We start from the raw sequence: 13,210 nt of genomic DNA on the forward strand, positions 1-13,210 counted from the left end.
GGTTAGCAGGACATGCAAAGAGGCGGTTACTATCATGCGGGAACTCATTGCACACTGGACATATATTTGATATAACCTGCTAGAGTATCCGGAACGAAGCTGCTGGAGGATCGCTCTCAGGGCATGCCTAAAGTTTTTTGCGTCCGAAATATTAGTTTATATCGTCGACGGAGTTGAGGATGGGCCTCTTGATGCTCTTAGGAGGCGGTGACTGCAGGGATGATTTCTGTGAAAGAATCTCAGGAAAAACTGCTTGAAGAGGAGTTCATTATGCTCCTTAACTGGGAGCACACTGGCCTCTTTGTGCAGGTGTTCGATGGGAGACATCAAGAGGCATCTTGTTGTAGCCCGGAGTACAGTGTGCTGACATGCTTAGAGCTTCCTCGTCTACGTTCCACTGCATCCAAGCGACCACACTGGAGCGGCGTAGTTAAGGACCAGCCTACCAATTACCTTGTATGTTCCCAACAACGTTTCTTTGTCTCTTCCCCATGTGCTGACGACTAGCGACTTGAGGATTTTTTTACGACTCTGTGCTTTGCCAATATTCGCAGTCGTGTGAGGAGTAAAGAAGCACAGGCTGTCTAGTGTCTTACTTAAAACTTTAGGGTTATTGACAGTCGGAACGCCATCGACTGCAATATCAAGCCAAGTCTGTACTCTAACCTCCACTTTGTGAATATGGTCGCTTTGGATTTGCTAAACATACACACCTTTCTGAGAAATGCCTCAATTTCAGTCTTGGTGGCAGCCAACGTCGCTTGAAGGACGCTACAGGGTTGCAGTAGTCTGAAACTAGAGTTGATGGAGAGCTACCGACAGAACCACTACTTACTTTCCCTTTAACTCTGAACAGCGCTCTGGTGAGGGGGAACAACTGATATTCGAAGGATTCGCAGGCTATAGGAAAATTTATAAAACTGTAATTCAATATACATACATACATACTATATATGCTAAAGTGGTCCGATATCGGCGCTTCTTACGAATGAGCAGCTTGTTGGGGAGAGAAGCGCGTGTGTGCAAAATTTTAAATCAATGTTTCAAAACCTGAAGAAGAAGTTTCAAAACCTGAGAATCTATTTTATAAAATAAATAAAGACCTGTTGTGCCATTAAAAATCATTTAACTTTATTTAATTTTTGCTTTGTTTTATTTTCGTGGTTTTACAAATGAGAAATCATGTTTATTAACTGGTCTTATCAACTACCTATTACGCAAAATTACCATACAAATTGACAAACATGTGCATGCGTCAATTTTTCCTCCTCTTCTAGTACATATGCAGTTCCATGCCGCTTTCTTTGCTCCTAAACAACTCTACGATTTTGTTCGTATTTCAGCTTGCAACTTTCACTCCTAGTCACATAGTATGTTTCTAAGTATATAGTTTTGTTTTTGTATTACCAAACATGTTGTTGGGGGGTTTTTAAATATGAATTATTTTACAATCTTTTGATCTATGCTTAGTGGCGATTAATTAGTTAATTAGCTTTCTATATTTTCGCTTTTTATCTCTTCGGTGAAAATTATGTTTTAAACTTGTAAAGGGTAACTAAAAAAAATACAAACAATGGTGTTGAATTCTTGTTTAAATAGCACACTGTTGTTTGTTTTTCTAAAATATTAATAGACCAAGGTAAATAATTTTTGAAAAATTAAAAGAAAAATAATTTACCGGGTTTAAGGGTTAAAAATGATTTATCTCGATTTCCTACGAGCCTACGAGTCCTATGGAAAATTTGTTATTTACACCTTTTTCGCATAAACTTAAAATATTAGAGAAAAATACAAGCCTCCTTTCTTTTCTCGATCCTAAATCGTCCGTAAATTATTTTTCCTTTCAATTTTTTTATTTACCTTCCTTGTCAATTGAGTTTGAACCTATAATGATTTTTTTGTTCAATTTTTATGATTTTCAAACACTTCTGCACTGGCCTATAAGCCGAATTCGATGAAATGTTGTACATGATAAAATATTTTAAAATCATTTTAAAATTTCTATATTGTGGATCAATGTTACTTTAATATAATTGTAATTGTTTCTACAAACTAACACAAACATAGCTTGTTGTAAATACTTTGTATAATATGGTATATATAAAGTTTAAAAAAAAAGAGACTAAGAATTACTGGTACCGATACACGAGAATTACAATTTTTGCTCTTCACAACAAGACTTGTTGAAAAGAGAAAAGAGAAGACTACAATAAGAAACAAATTAAACTGTATTTTGCATGGCCAAATTAAAAGTAGCATCTTAGAAATAATTACTTTTTTAATTAATTTAGCAAAATGCGGGATTTCCCCTTTTTACAACACTCACATTCACCGTTTCGACGTAGCGCTGTTTCAAATTTAATTTTCACATGATGTTATGCGAAATTCTGATGAATTTCTCGTAGAATTACTTGAACTAAACACATCTTTATTATTTGCTGCAATTTCCACTTATTCTTTAACTTATATGAAAAACTTCCACATGCATTTCCACTTCACATAATACCTTACAATGTCACGTTCACACCGTCTTAAGTATTGCTATTGAGTTTCCCAAGTATTTGCTCCTGCATCTCCAAACATTGTGGAAAGAAACGTTCCAACAAATTCACTTTACGCTCCTCTAATTGCATACGCTTACGTGCGATTTCCAACTGCTCCGCAAGTAAAATATTCTTTTTACGCACCTCATTTAGGTACATAGATTCTAAGGATTCGGCGCCAGCCTGTGCTGCTAGCACGTTGTTGGCGTGCGATGTGCGCCGTCGACGCGGTTGACCGGGTGCACCGCGACCCAGGCCCGTCGTTGGTGGTTGCATTGGTGCGACACCACCACTAGTGCTACTGTTGGTAACGTTATTATTACTACCGGCGTATTGACTATTATATGCTGGATTAGCGGTAGATGATGTAGCTGTCGTTGGTGTTGGTGTAGTTGTTGCCGCATAATGGTTTTGATTGGCATATGTGTTACTATGATCATAACCAGTTTGCAGTAGTTGCGTATTGGTGCCTGTTGTGGTGTCAGGGGGTGGCGCCGTTGATGATGCTGGTGGATACTGCTGGTATTGTTGCTGCTGTTGCTGTAATTGTTGTTGTTGTTGTTTCTGCTTTTGTTCTTCTAACAATTGTTGTGGTGTTTGTAAAGTGTGCAGCTGTGGCTCCTCATCGTCATCGTCTTGAGTTGGTGGCTGTGTTTCAAAATGATTTGGCTGTGGATAGTTGCCAAAATTGTGAAAATCGCTAGAGTATTCGGCTTTTACCTCGTCGATTGGATCGCTGAAGAGCTCAGTGCTCGCATTAAACAGCGAAGTCGTGATGCTGGAGTCAGTAAGAAATTCACTCTGCATAGAAGTAAAAATATGTATTTATGTATCGACACCAAAAAACTGTCTACATACCTTGATGTCTATGTCTTCAGTGCTAGCCGGTACATCCAATGATATCGAAGTGTTGTTATTATCCGTAGTCGTAGCATTATTAGTTGCTTCTTGCGTGTTGGAACTTGATGTAATACTATTGGGTGAAGACTGTCGTCCTGAACGTGGTGGCGAGGGCGGCGACGGTACTTCGCTTAAATCGATGTCACGATTATTCTCCAATGCCTCTTTCGGTACAGGTTCGGCGTCTTTAGGGCGATATTGATTCTTAAGAATTTTATCGATAATGGCAAACTTTTTCCAACGCACACAATTTTTGTCAGCAGCTATCTGCTTCTTAACTTGTCTGTAAAAAGTTTAACATAGATATTAAACATTAAACAATGGAACTTGATGTAACCGCCCAACGTTTACCTGAACTTCGCGCGCGTCTGGTTTACTTTCGCTTGTATTTCCTCGGGTTTCACTTCTATATCAAAGCGCTCCTTCAACTCAACAGCCCATTGTGCAAAGAAAATTGTATTTTTTCCGTGACGCGTTAAACGCCAATTATCACGTCCCCAAATCTCAAAGAAACGTTGCTCTTCCTTTGGCGTCCAATAGCGGCGTTGTTTCTCTTTTTTCGAGTCCAAATCAGTTTCGGCCTCAATTTCTGCCAGCAATGGATTCAATGTCAACTCATCGTAGTCCATTGCCGCCTCTTCCTCAGACAACATCTGAAATGGTTGGGGTACAACAAACGATTTTTAATGGTAGAATTTACGTTTTTCTTGAAATTATAATTTGTGCAAGATTTTATGTATAAAATTTTGTACTTTTTGCACAACTGTCGCTAAAGACGCAGCGGGAGAAACGAACGAAAGTTTGACGTTTATGATTCGTTACGAAAATGCCAAAATGGGAGAATCAGAAAACTGCATTTTAGCATAGTAAGGAAAAATAAAGGAGAAATAGTAGAATTCGTAAGCTAAATTATGTTTAAAAATTGCTAAAATTTAATAAACGCATTAAATTTTTAGAAAAAACTTTTGTTTTATGTTTTATTTCCAATAGACAAGTTTTATGTTTGGACAAATGGCAACGCTGGCATATTAGTCACGTACTCAAATCGAATTTCTTTATTCATACCGCTACTTTACGATTTCTCGTTACAACCCAATTATCGGTTAAATCACCACCATGCAGGTCACCATTTAGTTCACAAATTGTTTAAATACCTAATATTAGAAACCGAAATTCTTGTGTATTTTCTGCTTTTTTTAACTAATGGAAAAAAATTATTAACTTTAAGTATGCATATGATATATTGTATATTCAAAGGCAGTATAATTGCTTTCGGTGTGCTCGGAACATACATTATATGAAATCAATTTTGTTATCTTTTTAGTTTGGCAATGCTTACCTAAGCAAAATTATAGTGACATTTGTTTATTTTGTTGTGTTATGAGCGTATTTCACAAACATAATTCTTTTTAACAATATATTTCTAGCAAATATAACAAAATTATACATTCTAAAACAGTTATAGCACAAGATGAGCAATTGCGACCTGGAGATAATCGACGAGAACCAGCCACCGGCTCAATCACAAAACACATCAACAACTGGCGGCGAGGACACCGAAATAGTACCAAAACATCTTCGATCACGATACTGGAACAGTTGGGAGGAGATGCGTTTGGTGGAATTATGGAGACTTCATAGCAATGAAGTGACGACCTTAAAGACAAATATACCTATTTTCCGTACAATATCAGAGGGTATGCGCGAATATGGTTTTTTTGTCAACGCACAGGAGGTGCGTCGTAAAATAAACAGTTTCAAAAATAAATACATGTTAGTAAAAATATTAAATACATTTTATAATAAAATTAATAGTGATTTCTTCGCATGCCCATACTTTATAGCGCCGAACGTCGTCGTTTGGAAATAGAAGAAAATGATAAACAAAGCCACTGGAGACTATACCCACTAATACACTGCCTATTAGCGCCTCGCCAAAAAAACCAACTACTTACACATCAACAACTCGTACGTAAATGACAATAATTTATAGCAATAACTAGACAATAAAGTTATATACATTTAATTCATAGATTATAGAGCGACTATTTGCAAAAATACCATTAGAATTGCTGAACAAAGAGTTGCCTATTACGGAAATGCAAACCACCAAAGTAATACAAAAGCCAGCTGCGTTTATGGCAAAATCCGCGGAACAGTCAGCTTTGCCGACACAGTTACGAGGTCAACCAAGATACCAGCCATATGCCAGAGCAAACGGCGACACCAGCTTTTTATTGCGACACAATTTTACTAAGGAAAGATTGACACAAATACGTGTTGACAATAGTATACTATCCGATCAGCGTGATGCAGCCTTGAAACAGCTAAAATCTGAAGAACGGTCATTTATGGCGTTAGAGAGTTTCCTTATGAATTGGCAAAAGAAGCACGAAGTTGTTTTACAACGCTTGCAATGTACAAATGGAAACTGAAGAAGTGGCTGTAATATTACTACGAATGTTTTTGTGTCCATACACATACATATGATTTTGTTTTTTCATGTTTGTTTTTATCCAAGGTGGGCTTAAAGTTCTTTTTTTTCAAAATATAGTCGTCTACTTAACATATATAATTAATTTATTGCTTAGTTAGTAATTTTAACCGGTCGTATTAGTTGTGCGACATCTTAATTCCAAATTGATTAAATAATTTGTGTACTCGCTTTTTCTTCAACTTAAAATTAAAACACATAAGTATTACTGTATAACTGTTTTTTATTTAATCATCAGCATATTTAGTTTTTCGTATCTTTCAGACAATGAGATATAGCATACATATAATTAAAAACAATATATTTTAAGGTATTACGGTTTTCAACGCTATATCAGTGGAATTGAACGTTCCTATGACAGTCGGGTCTACGTAACCGGAACGGACCCAGATTTTTATTCGGCCTATGACTGTCAACTCTGCATAACAATCTCACAATCTTTCCCATATTACTGGTTGAACTTTCGTTAAGAATGCAATACCTTAATTAACTTTGATAATATTGATTTTTGAAAAACTGGGATCACCGGCATGTTGCAAACAAATTATTTTGAAGTTTTGTTTTTGGTTTTGCTTTGCAGAACACCTGTCAATTCAGAACGTAATTGCTGATTCACATACAACTTTCGTTTTACTTGGCTTCAGACATTTGCTTTGACAGCAAAGTTCGTTGTATACTTTTGTATAAGTTCGTTCTGATCGAGAAACGACTGGAAGTGTCAGAATGACAATATATATATATATGTATATATACATTTGTTGCCGTCGTTCAAGCTCACTAAAAAGATATGGAGCAATAAAAATGAAAGAAAACGTGAAATTTAAATATATTTTATGAAATGTTTGGTGATGTGATGCATCTTAGAATTAATTATGATTGGAAAATTATTAAAAATATGTACTAATTGCGAGCCAACAAGCTTAAATCCTTTTATTGAGTATTGAAAGATCAAAAGACAGTTATTTTTATATGTATATCATAAAATCATAAAAAAATTTAAATATAATCGTAATAAATATTGGGTGTTTTATTTAAATGTCCAAAAAATGTTATTATGTCAGATCTGGCTACCATCGAAAATGGTATAAAAATCGCAAATTTCGAGGCCTTATCACTGCTTGTCGGGTTGTTTTCAGCAGAGATAAAGTTTGCAGAGATTTATCCCCGTTTGTTTATTCTATAGCCATTGTAGTAAGATATTAAAATGTTTGATGAGACATGTTGTTTACTATGTTTAAAAAGTTCAAAGGATCAAATAGATTTGGACTCCAAAGAAGTTATCGACTTGAATGGACGTGAAGTGATTGAATTGCATTTTAAGGATGGGGTGCGTAATTATTGTGGATTTGCCTTTATACATATATACTACATTTTAATTATTTTATTCAGCTGGATATGATGTCTCAAATTGAAATGAAGTTCATTTGTCGAAATTGTTGGAATTCAGTAGAAACATTTCATGAATTTTATGAAAATGTGAAGCTAGTGCATAAGGAAGCTGCGTATACTCTCAAAAGTGCGACTTTCGAAACCGATAGTTTTGAAATAAAAGAAGAAATCATGTCTAATGACGACGCACAAGTTGAACCACTTACGGAATATATAATTAAAGTTGAAGAATTTATGTTACCCGCCTCAACTAGTCCCACAGATATATGTAATCCATCAGAGATGGTTTCAGAAGACTTAGAGATTAAAGATGAGCCTTTAATCGAAGAATGTATGGACAATTCTGTATCATCGTACGAGTATAGTTCTGATTCTGAAGAATCGGAGAGTGAGAATGAAGAAGATAGTCACTCAAAACGAAAGTCTCGTAAAATAAATCAAAGAAAAAGCGTTAGTAAGAAAACTGCGGAATTGGATGAATATATTGCAAAGAAAAATTTTAAATTTACTTGTTGCATTTGTCAAATTCCATTAGAGGACTTCACACATTTGAAAACCCATTTCAGTGAAGCACATCAAACGAGTGGTTATGTGCTATGTTGTGGTAAAAAAATACGTCAACGAGGTTTATTAATTGATCATATTCATTTTCATGAAGATCCCGACTATTTCAAATGTAAACATTGCGGAAAGCGAATGACGGAGCGACGTTGCATCGATCTTCATCTTCAGTATGTGCATGGCAATCGGGAACGTGTACATCGTTGTACAATTTGTTCAAAGGGATTTTTCCGTGCTTCTTGTTTGAAACAGCATTATAATAACATTCACGTTACAGAAGATCAAAAAACCATACCGTGCTTAGAATGTGGTAAAACGTAAGTGCTATAGATAGTTAAAACAAGAAAAAAGGTCAAGTCGAACTTATAACACCCTTCCAGTTTTTGATCGAACAGTTTGTTTGCTAGCTATATGCTTTAGTGGTCCGATATCGACGGTTTAATCATTTAAGCGACTTGTTGGTGAGAATAGACGTACAACAAAAATATGCACGGACAAACGGACTTGTTTAAATCGACTCAGCCCGCCATGCTGATCATTTATTTATGAATTTTATATCGCCTCTGACGTTTACTTCTGGGTGTTACAAATTTCGTGTGAAACTGTTCTGGGTACCTATATACTTAGGTGATATTTCATAATTATTATATTTCTTTCAGCTTCCCCGACGACATTCAATTAGGAAAACACATGCGTCTAATCCATGTTGGTGCGCCGGGAAAACTAATAAAGTGTGACCTATGTGATACTGCAGTCAAAACGAAATATGGCTTAGCACGTCATATGAAAACAATGCACACGGAAGAGTATCAAACTCCACAAACCTGCCCAATTTGTTCTAAAGTGTCACCGTCTCTGCAAGCTCATCGTGAACATATAAAGTATATGCATTCCTTGCAAAGAAAACATGAATGCAAATTATGCGACAAGGCCTTTAAACGAATTACCGATTTCAAAGTGAGTTATAAGTTTGTGTATATATTTTTGGGTCTAAATAGTTAATTACATTATTTTCCATATTTAAAATTGCAGGAACATATGGCAACCCATACCGGAGAAGCTTTATATACCTGTAGTTTTTGTCCACAAACTTTCAAATCTAATGGCAATATGTATTCTCATCGAAAGAAGAAACATGCTAAGGAGTGGGCCGAACAATCCGCGTTGAAGAAAAGCTTAGCGGTACCTTTAAGGCAGGCTGTCGAAGCTGACTAATATAACAAATTTGCTGCGAGAATGTTTAGTGGATTGGAAATGTCAAAGCGTTAAGTTATTTAATAATTATTTTTTTATGAATGATTGTGATTTAGAACCATTTATTTGCATTTTTCGGAAAATAAAATGTGGTGTTTAAGTTGAACGCTTTTTTTTAAGCGGTTGAGACTAGAAATATTTTTTTTTAATATTATTTAATAATGAAGAAACGTTGTTCCATCGTATAACGCTCTATTTTTTCAACACTTTTCTACATAATTATTGCCACCAATTTAAATCTTGCGTTAATATTGGAACAATCTGTAGCATTTAATTGAAACCACTTTTTAGTAGTTGAAACTAAAACGAAATTTGTTTAATATTTTTAGCCTTTTCACCAGCAAGAACTAAATTGATTTATTTTGATTTTTTGTTTACAAATTATCAGATGTTTATTATATGTCAAATCTTCGTTTTTAAGGTTAGCAAAACGAATGAAACTTTGCAAGTTCGTAATACCGGTTGAATTACCTCAACTTCGACTCAACTGAGTGGAGTTGAAAATCGAAATAATTGTAATAATCAGTTGACGCGGTGCTATTGACGAATGACAATGAAATGTTGAAGCATAGCCGTGCTAACAAAGATAGAATCAAATGTTACATCGTTTAGTGTTTTTTTTTTTTATTTTTGATAAGGCTAACTAGTGAAAGCACTTGAACTTAATTAAATATGAATACGTATACACTTAAGTTTTGTTATGTGCGAATGGAATACAAATAACTGTACAAAAAATACAACTTAATTTGAACGAGAGTTTAACAAAACAAAAAGTATACGCTATTGTTCTTTTATTTCAGCTGCTTATTCTGGACTGTAAGCACTTATTATTTAGTAACGATTTGCCGACTTATTGTTTTTAGTTAACGAATTTTTAACTTCCACATAATTCTATGTTTATTTCACTTAATTAAATGCCACACACACGTATACGTTTAAATGCCTATATATGAGCATAATGCAAAGGCGCCGAACAGCACGATTATAATGAGTAATATTGCCACCCAAGCGGGTATGGTGCCTAAAGCGAAATAAAAAAAATACAGAAAATCATTAAAATATAAATACAAAATTCAATAAGCGCTTACGTCGTTGCTGCAAACTGTGAATGCACACTTTATTGTCCACGGAAATTGAAAGAACCGCCGCCTCAGTATCGCTTGAAATTGGCGGTCCTTCTTCGTTTGTAATCGGTAAGAATTGTAAACCAGTAACGAACATCGAATGCGCGTTCGGTATGTGCAGAACACGCTATAAATTAGGAAAAGATTGAATAAATCAAATCACAAGCACTTTCAATATAATTTTACTTTACCTGTAAACTAAAGGCAATATAAATAGAAACACTACCCGAAAACATAGTGCCCACAGCCACAAAGCGACCATCGTCACGCACAGCCAATGACGCTAAGCTTTCGTCAACTTGTACAGCACTACGTAGCTGCCCACTAATGCAATCCCATTGCTGTAGAAAACCACGCTGCTTGCCCACTTTACCCAGAGGGTTCGTAATTGTGAAAAGTCGATATTTATCGCGTTGCGCCTCAATGGTACCATATCGGCAGCGTTTATATAGGTACTTGGAGCCCTCGGGTGTAGTCCATTTCAGTTGGTGATGTTGCTTCATAGTCGCCAGGTCCCATACTAAACCCTGACCATCTTTCGAAATAGTTACAATATACTTCGAGTCCGGACTGAAATCAATATCATCAATTTCCTTGTTGTGCGACCTAATTATCGGAAATCATATGTTGAAAATTGTATTTAGCAGAGCGTACATTACTTACGCTATGTCGCTGCGCTGCACCATTTGTGGAAATGTCCAAACGCGCAAGTGACCATCTGTGCCGCCAGTTGCCATCAAACGGCCATTCGGACTAATGCGTACCACCCGCTGGAGCGGTTCAGTAGTCAGAAAATCTGTTTGCACTGAATCAGCTGCTTTAATATCAAAACGTATACGTTTCAAGTTTGCATTCTGATCGCCTGTCTTCTTGCTGGCGCCTGTGGCATGTCCATTTGGTAGATCCTGCACGCCAGATGCCTGTGCTACACGCCTACGTACACCATTTTCATTACCATGTTCCGCTGTACTATTACTTCTTGGTCGCCTTTCGTCTGCATCTGTTGTCGCTTCGTCTTGGCCCTCATAAACTATACGTGGATTAACAAAATATAATTGACAGTGTGATTCTTGTCCGGCGCACAGGTATGAACGTCGCCCATCGTTACGCACAGCAAAGTTCATAACAACATTGGCGCCTGTCTCATGCCGCACCACCTCTTCCGCGCAGAAGTGCGTTCCGTTGTGATAGATCTCGTAGATTTCCTGCCAATAAAATTAATCCTTTACTAACTTTATTATTATTATTTTTTAGTTTTAAAGTACTCACAAAGCCATTAGCTACACCTGTTTTAGCTGAGCCACCACCTCCTGCCACAAGTACATGCCGACTGGTTAGCATTTCAACTGCATATAGCGGAAAATTTACTCGAGCCAGCAAACCATCGCTAGGTCGTCGTGTGGGTGCCATTTTTATTCAGTGGTTAACTGTTTTTAATATTCTTACAATTATATTGTCTGGAATTCACTTTTACAAATTTGGCTTCCTGCACTTTGCTCCAGCTGCTGGTGGCCACTCTTTCGTTGTTTCGAGCACTCTTTTGTATCTATTATTGTAGTTGTTGTTACTTTATCTCGCCTTGTTTTAGCATAAATTTGTCGGCCTTCCTTAATTGCAAATCTTACTCAGACTTCAAAACGAGATTCTTTCATGGAAATGCTTGGCTTTAACAGTTATGTACGAGTATTATGAACTTTTCAAACCACACTATTTATTGATTATATTATTATTTAATTAATAATTCACTATATTTATTTAGTTTTTCTCTCATCGACTAGTTCAGCTGTGAAAGTTCCACGTACTCGTATCTCTTCTCTGTGATCTGTAGCTGACAGCTGTGCAGTGCTGCCACAATGTGAAAGACAAACTGATAAAATAGAGAAAAAAACATTTGAAAATTTTTACGCCTGGTCTATTTTAAAGAAATTTTGTTTATCAAATTAAGATATGGTTTTATTATTTATTTGCGTTTGATTAGAAAATTATATCTTTTGTAAAGCCGGATTACGTTGGCTTTCATTATTATTTGTGAAGGAACAGAGATAATAGCTGTCGATAAAGTAGTGCACAACGTTACTGCAGTTCAAACAAATTTATGTGGTTGAAGTAATATAAATAATTAGTATAATAATAATCATAATATTAAGATTTAATTTTATTAAAGCCTGAATATTTCATTTTCAACTATTTTCTTAAAACTATGCAAGTTATTCGAAAGCTATCTGCACTGGAACACAATCCAAATCATTTTGTTCACAAAACACGCTGCATCCGATTGACGGCCAAGGATTTCCGCTACCAGTATTTCCAGGTTTCTTTTCAGAAGAGTAATAACGGTGAGGCTGAGCAGGCATGAGTCTAATGAATCAATGCCTTATTTCCATAATATTTAAACAAAAACAAAATATGCCTCCTCCTTCTGCGTAATAAGGAACCTCAAAATGTTTATTTCCTCCCACAGCGGGGGTAGCACATATCAAACAAAAGTTATTATTGTAATGTCACCACTATCTCATAGTATTGCCGCACCACATCCACCGCTATAAAAAAGCAGTACTGCAAGGAGAACAAAAACTCGTGAAAACAATTTGTTGTGCCATGTTGAGGTTGTGTTTTAACCACATATTCTCACCATAAATTGAACAGTAGTTGTAGTTGTAGAGTCTTCTTATCAGATGTATTATGGATGCATATTACGGAAGGAGACATAACGTTATACGCATATAAAACATGCGACATTTTTATGTTCAATTTTATGCGAAAAATTCCCTTTCCTTCGGAAAAACTTTAACGAACTTCTATTATCGGTGGAATGGGCGTGAATTAGTAAGTATGTGTCTGCAAGTACACATGCATGTATGCAAGCTATCAGGCATCGGCTAGCATCACTTTGCCACACCGACGACACTAATACAGGTAGTAAAACATGAACAGCTTTTGTAAGC

At 36.0% G+C, this 13,210-nt stretch overlaps 4 protein-coding genes across 4 annotated transcripts; 2 read left to right on the top strand and 2 right to left on the bottom strand.

Moving 5' to 3' along the window:
• Positions 1–1,109: 1,109 nt before the first annotated feature.
• LOC120768546 (probable serine/threonine-protein kinase samkC) lies at positions 1,110–4,189 on the bottom strand. The gene is made up of 3 exons (XM_040095288.1): positions 3,795–4,189; positions 3,402–3,726; positions 1,110–3,344 (listed from the first exon to the last, which is right to left on the bottom strand). Exons 1-3 carry the CDS (start codon positions 4,094–4,096, stop codon positions 2,532–2,534), a joined length of 1,440 nt encoding a protein of 479 aa, XP_039951222.1. The 5' UTR covers positions 4,097–4,189; the 3' UTR covers positions 1,110–2,531.
• A 608-nt stretch (positions 4,190–4,797) lies between these two features.
• On the top strand, positions 4,798–6,013 carry LOC120769543. The gene is made up of 3 exons (XM_040096588.1): positions 4,798–5,216; positions 5,288–5,411; positions 5,477–6,013. The coding sequence occupies exons 1-3, from the start codon at positions 4,915–4,917 to the stop codon at positions 5,876–5,878; spliced, it is 828 nt and encodes a 275-aa protein (XP_039952522.1). The 5' UTR covers positions 4,798–4,914; the 3' UTR covers positions 5,879–6,013.
• Positions 6,014–7,027: 1,014 nt separating this feature from the next.
• Positions 7,028–9,277, top strand: LOC120768058 (zinc finger protein 624-like). The gene is made up of 4 exons (XM_040094576.1): positions 7,028–7,264; positions 7,327–8,204; positions 8,547–8,844; positions 8,920–9,277. The coding sequence occupies exons 1-4, from the start codon at positions 7,142–7,144 to the stop codon at positions 9,100–9,102; spliced, it is 1,482 nt and encodes a 493-aa protein (XP_039950510.1). The 5' UTR covers positions 7,028–7,141; the 3' UTR covers positions 9,103–9,277.
• Positions 9,278–9,497: 220 nt separating this feature from the next.
• LOC120768059 (prolactin regulatory element-binding protein) lies at positions 9,498–12,086 on the bottom strand. Its single transcript, XM_040094578.1, has 5 exons — positions 11,535–12,086; positions 10,929–11,470; positions 10,457–10,871; positions 10,230–10,392; positions 9,498–10,162 (listed from the first exon to the last, which is right to left on the bottom strand). Exons 1-5 carry the CDS (start codon positions 11,673–11,675, stop codon positions 10,077–10,079), a joined length of 1,347 nt encoding a protein of 448 aa, XP_039950512.1. The 5' UTR covers positions 11,676–12,086; the 3' UTR covers positions 9,498–10,076.
• Positions 12,087–13,210: the final 1,124 nt, after the last annotated feature.

Source organism: Bactrocera tryoni, chromosome 2 (genome assembly GCF_016617805.1).
Source record: "Bactrocera tryoni isolate S06 chromosome 2, CSIRO_BtryS06_freeze2, whole genome shotgun sequence".
Classification (NCBI taxonomy): Eukaryota; Metazoa; Arthropoda; class Insecta; order Diptera; family Tephritidae; genus Bactrocera; species Bactrocera tryoni.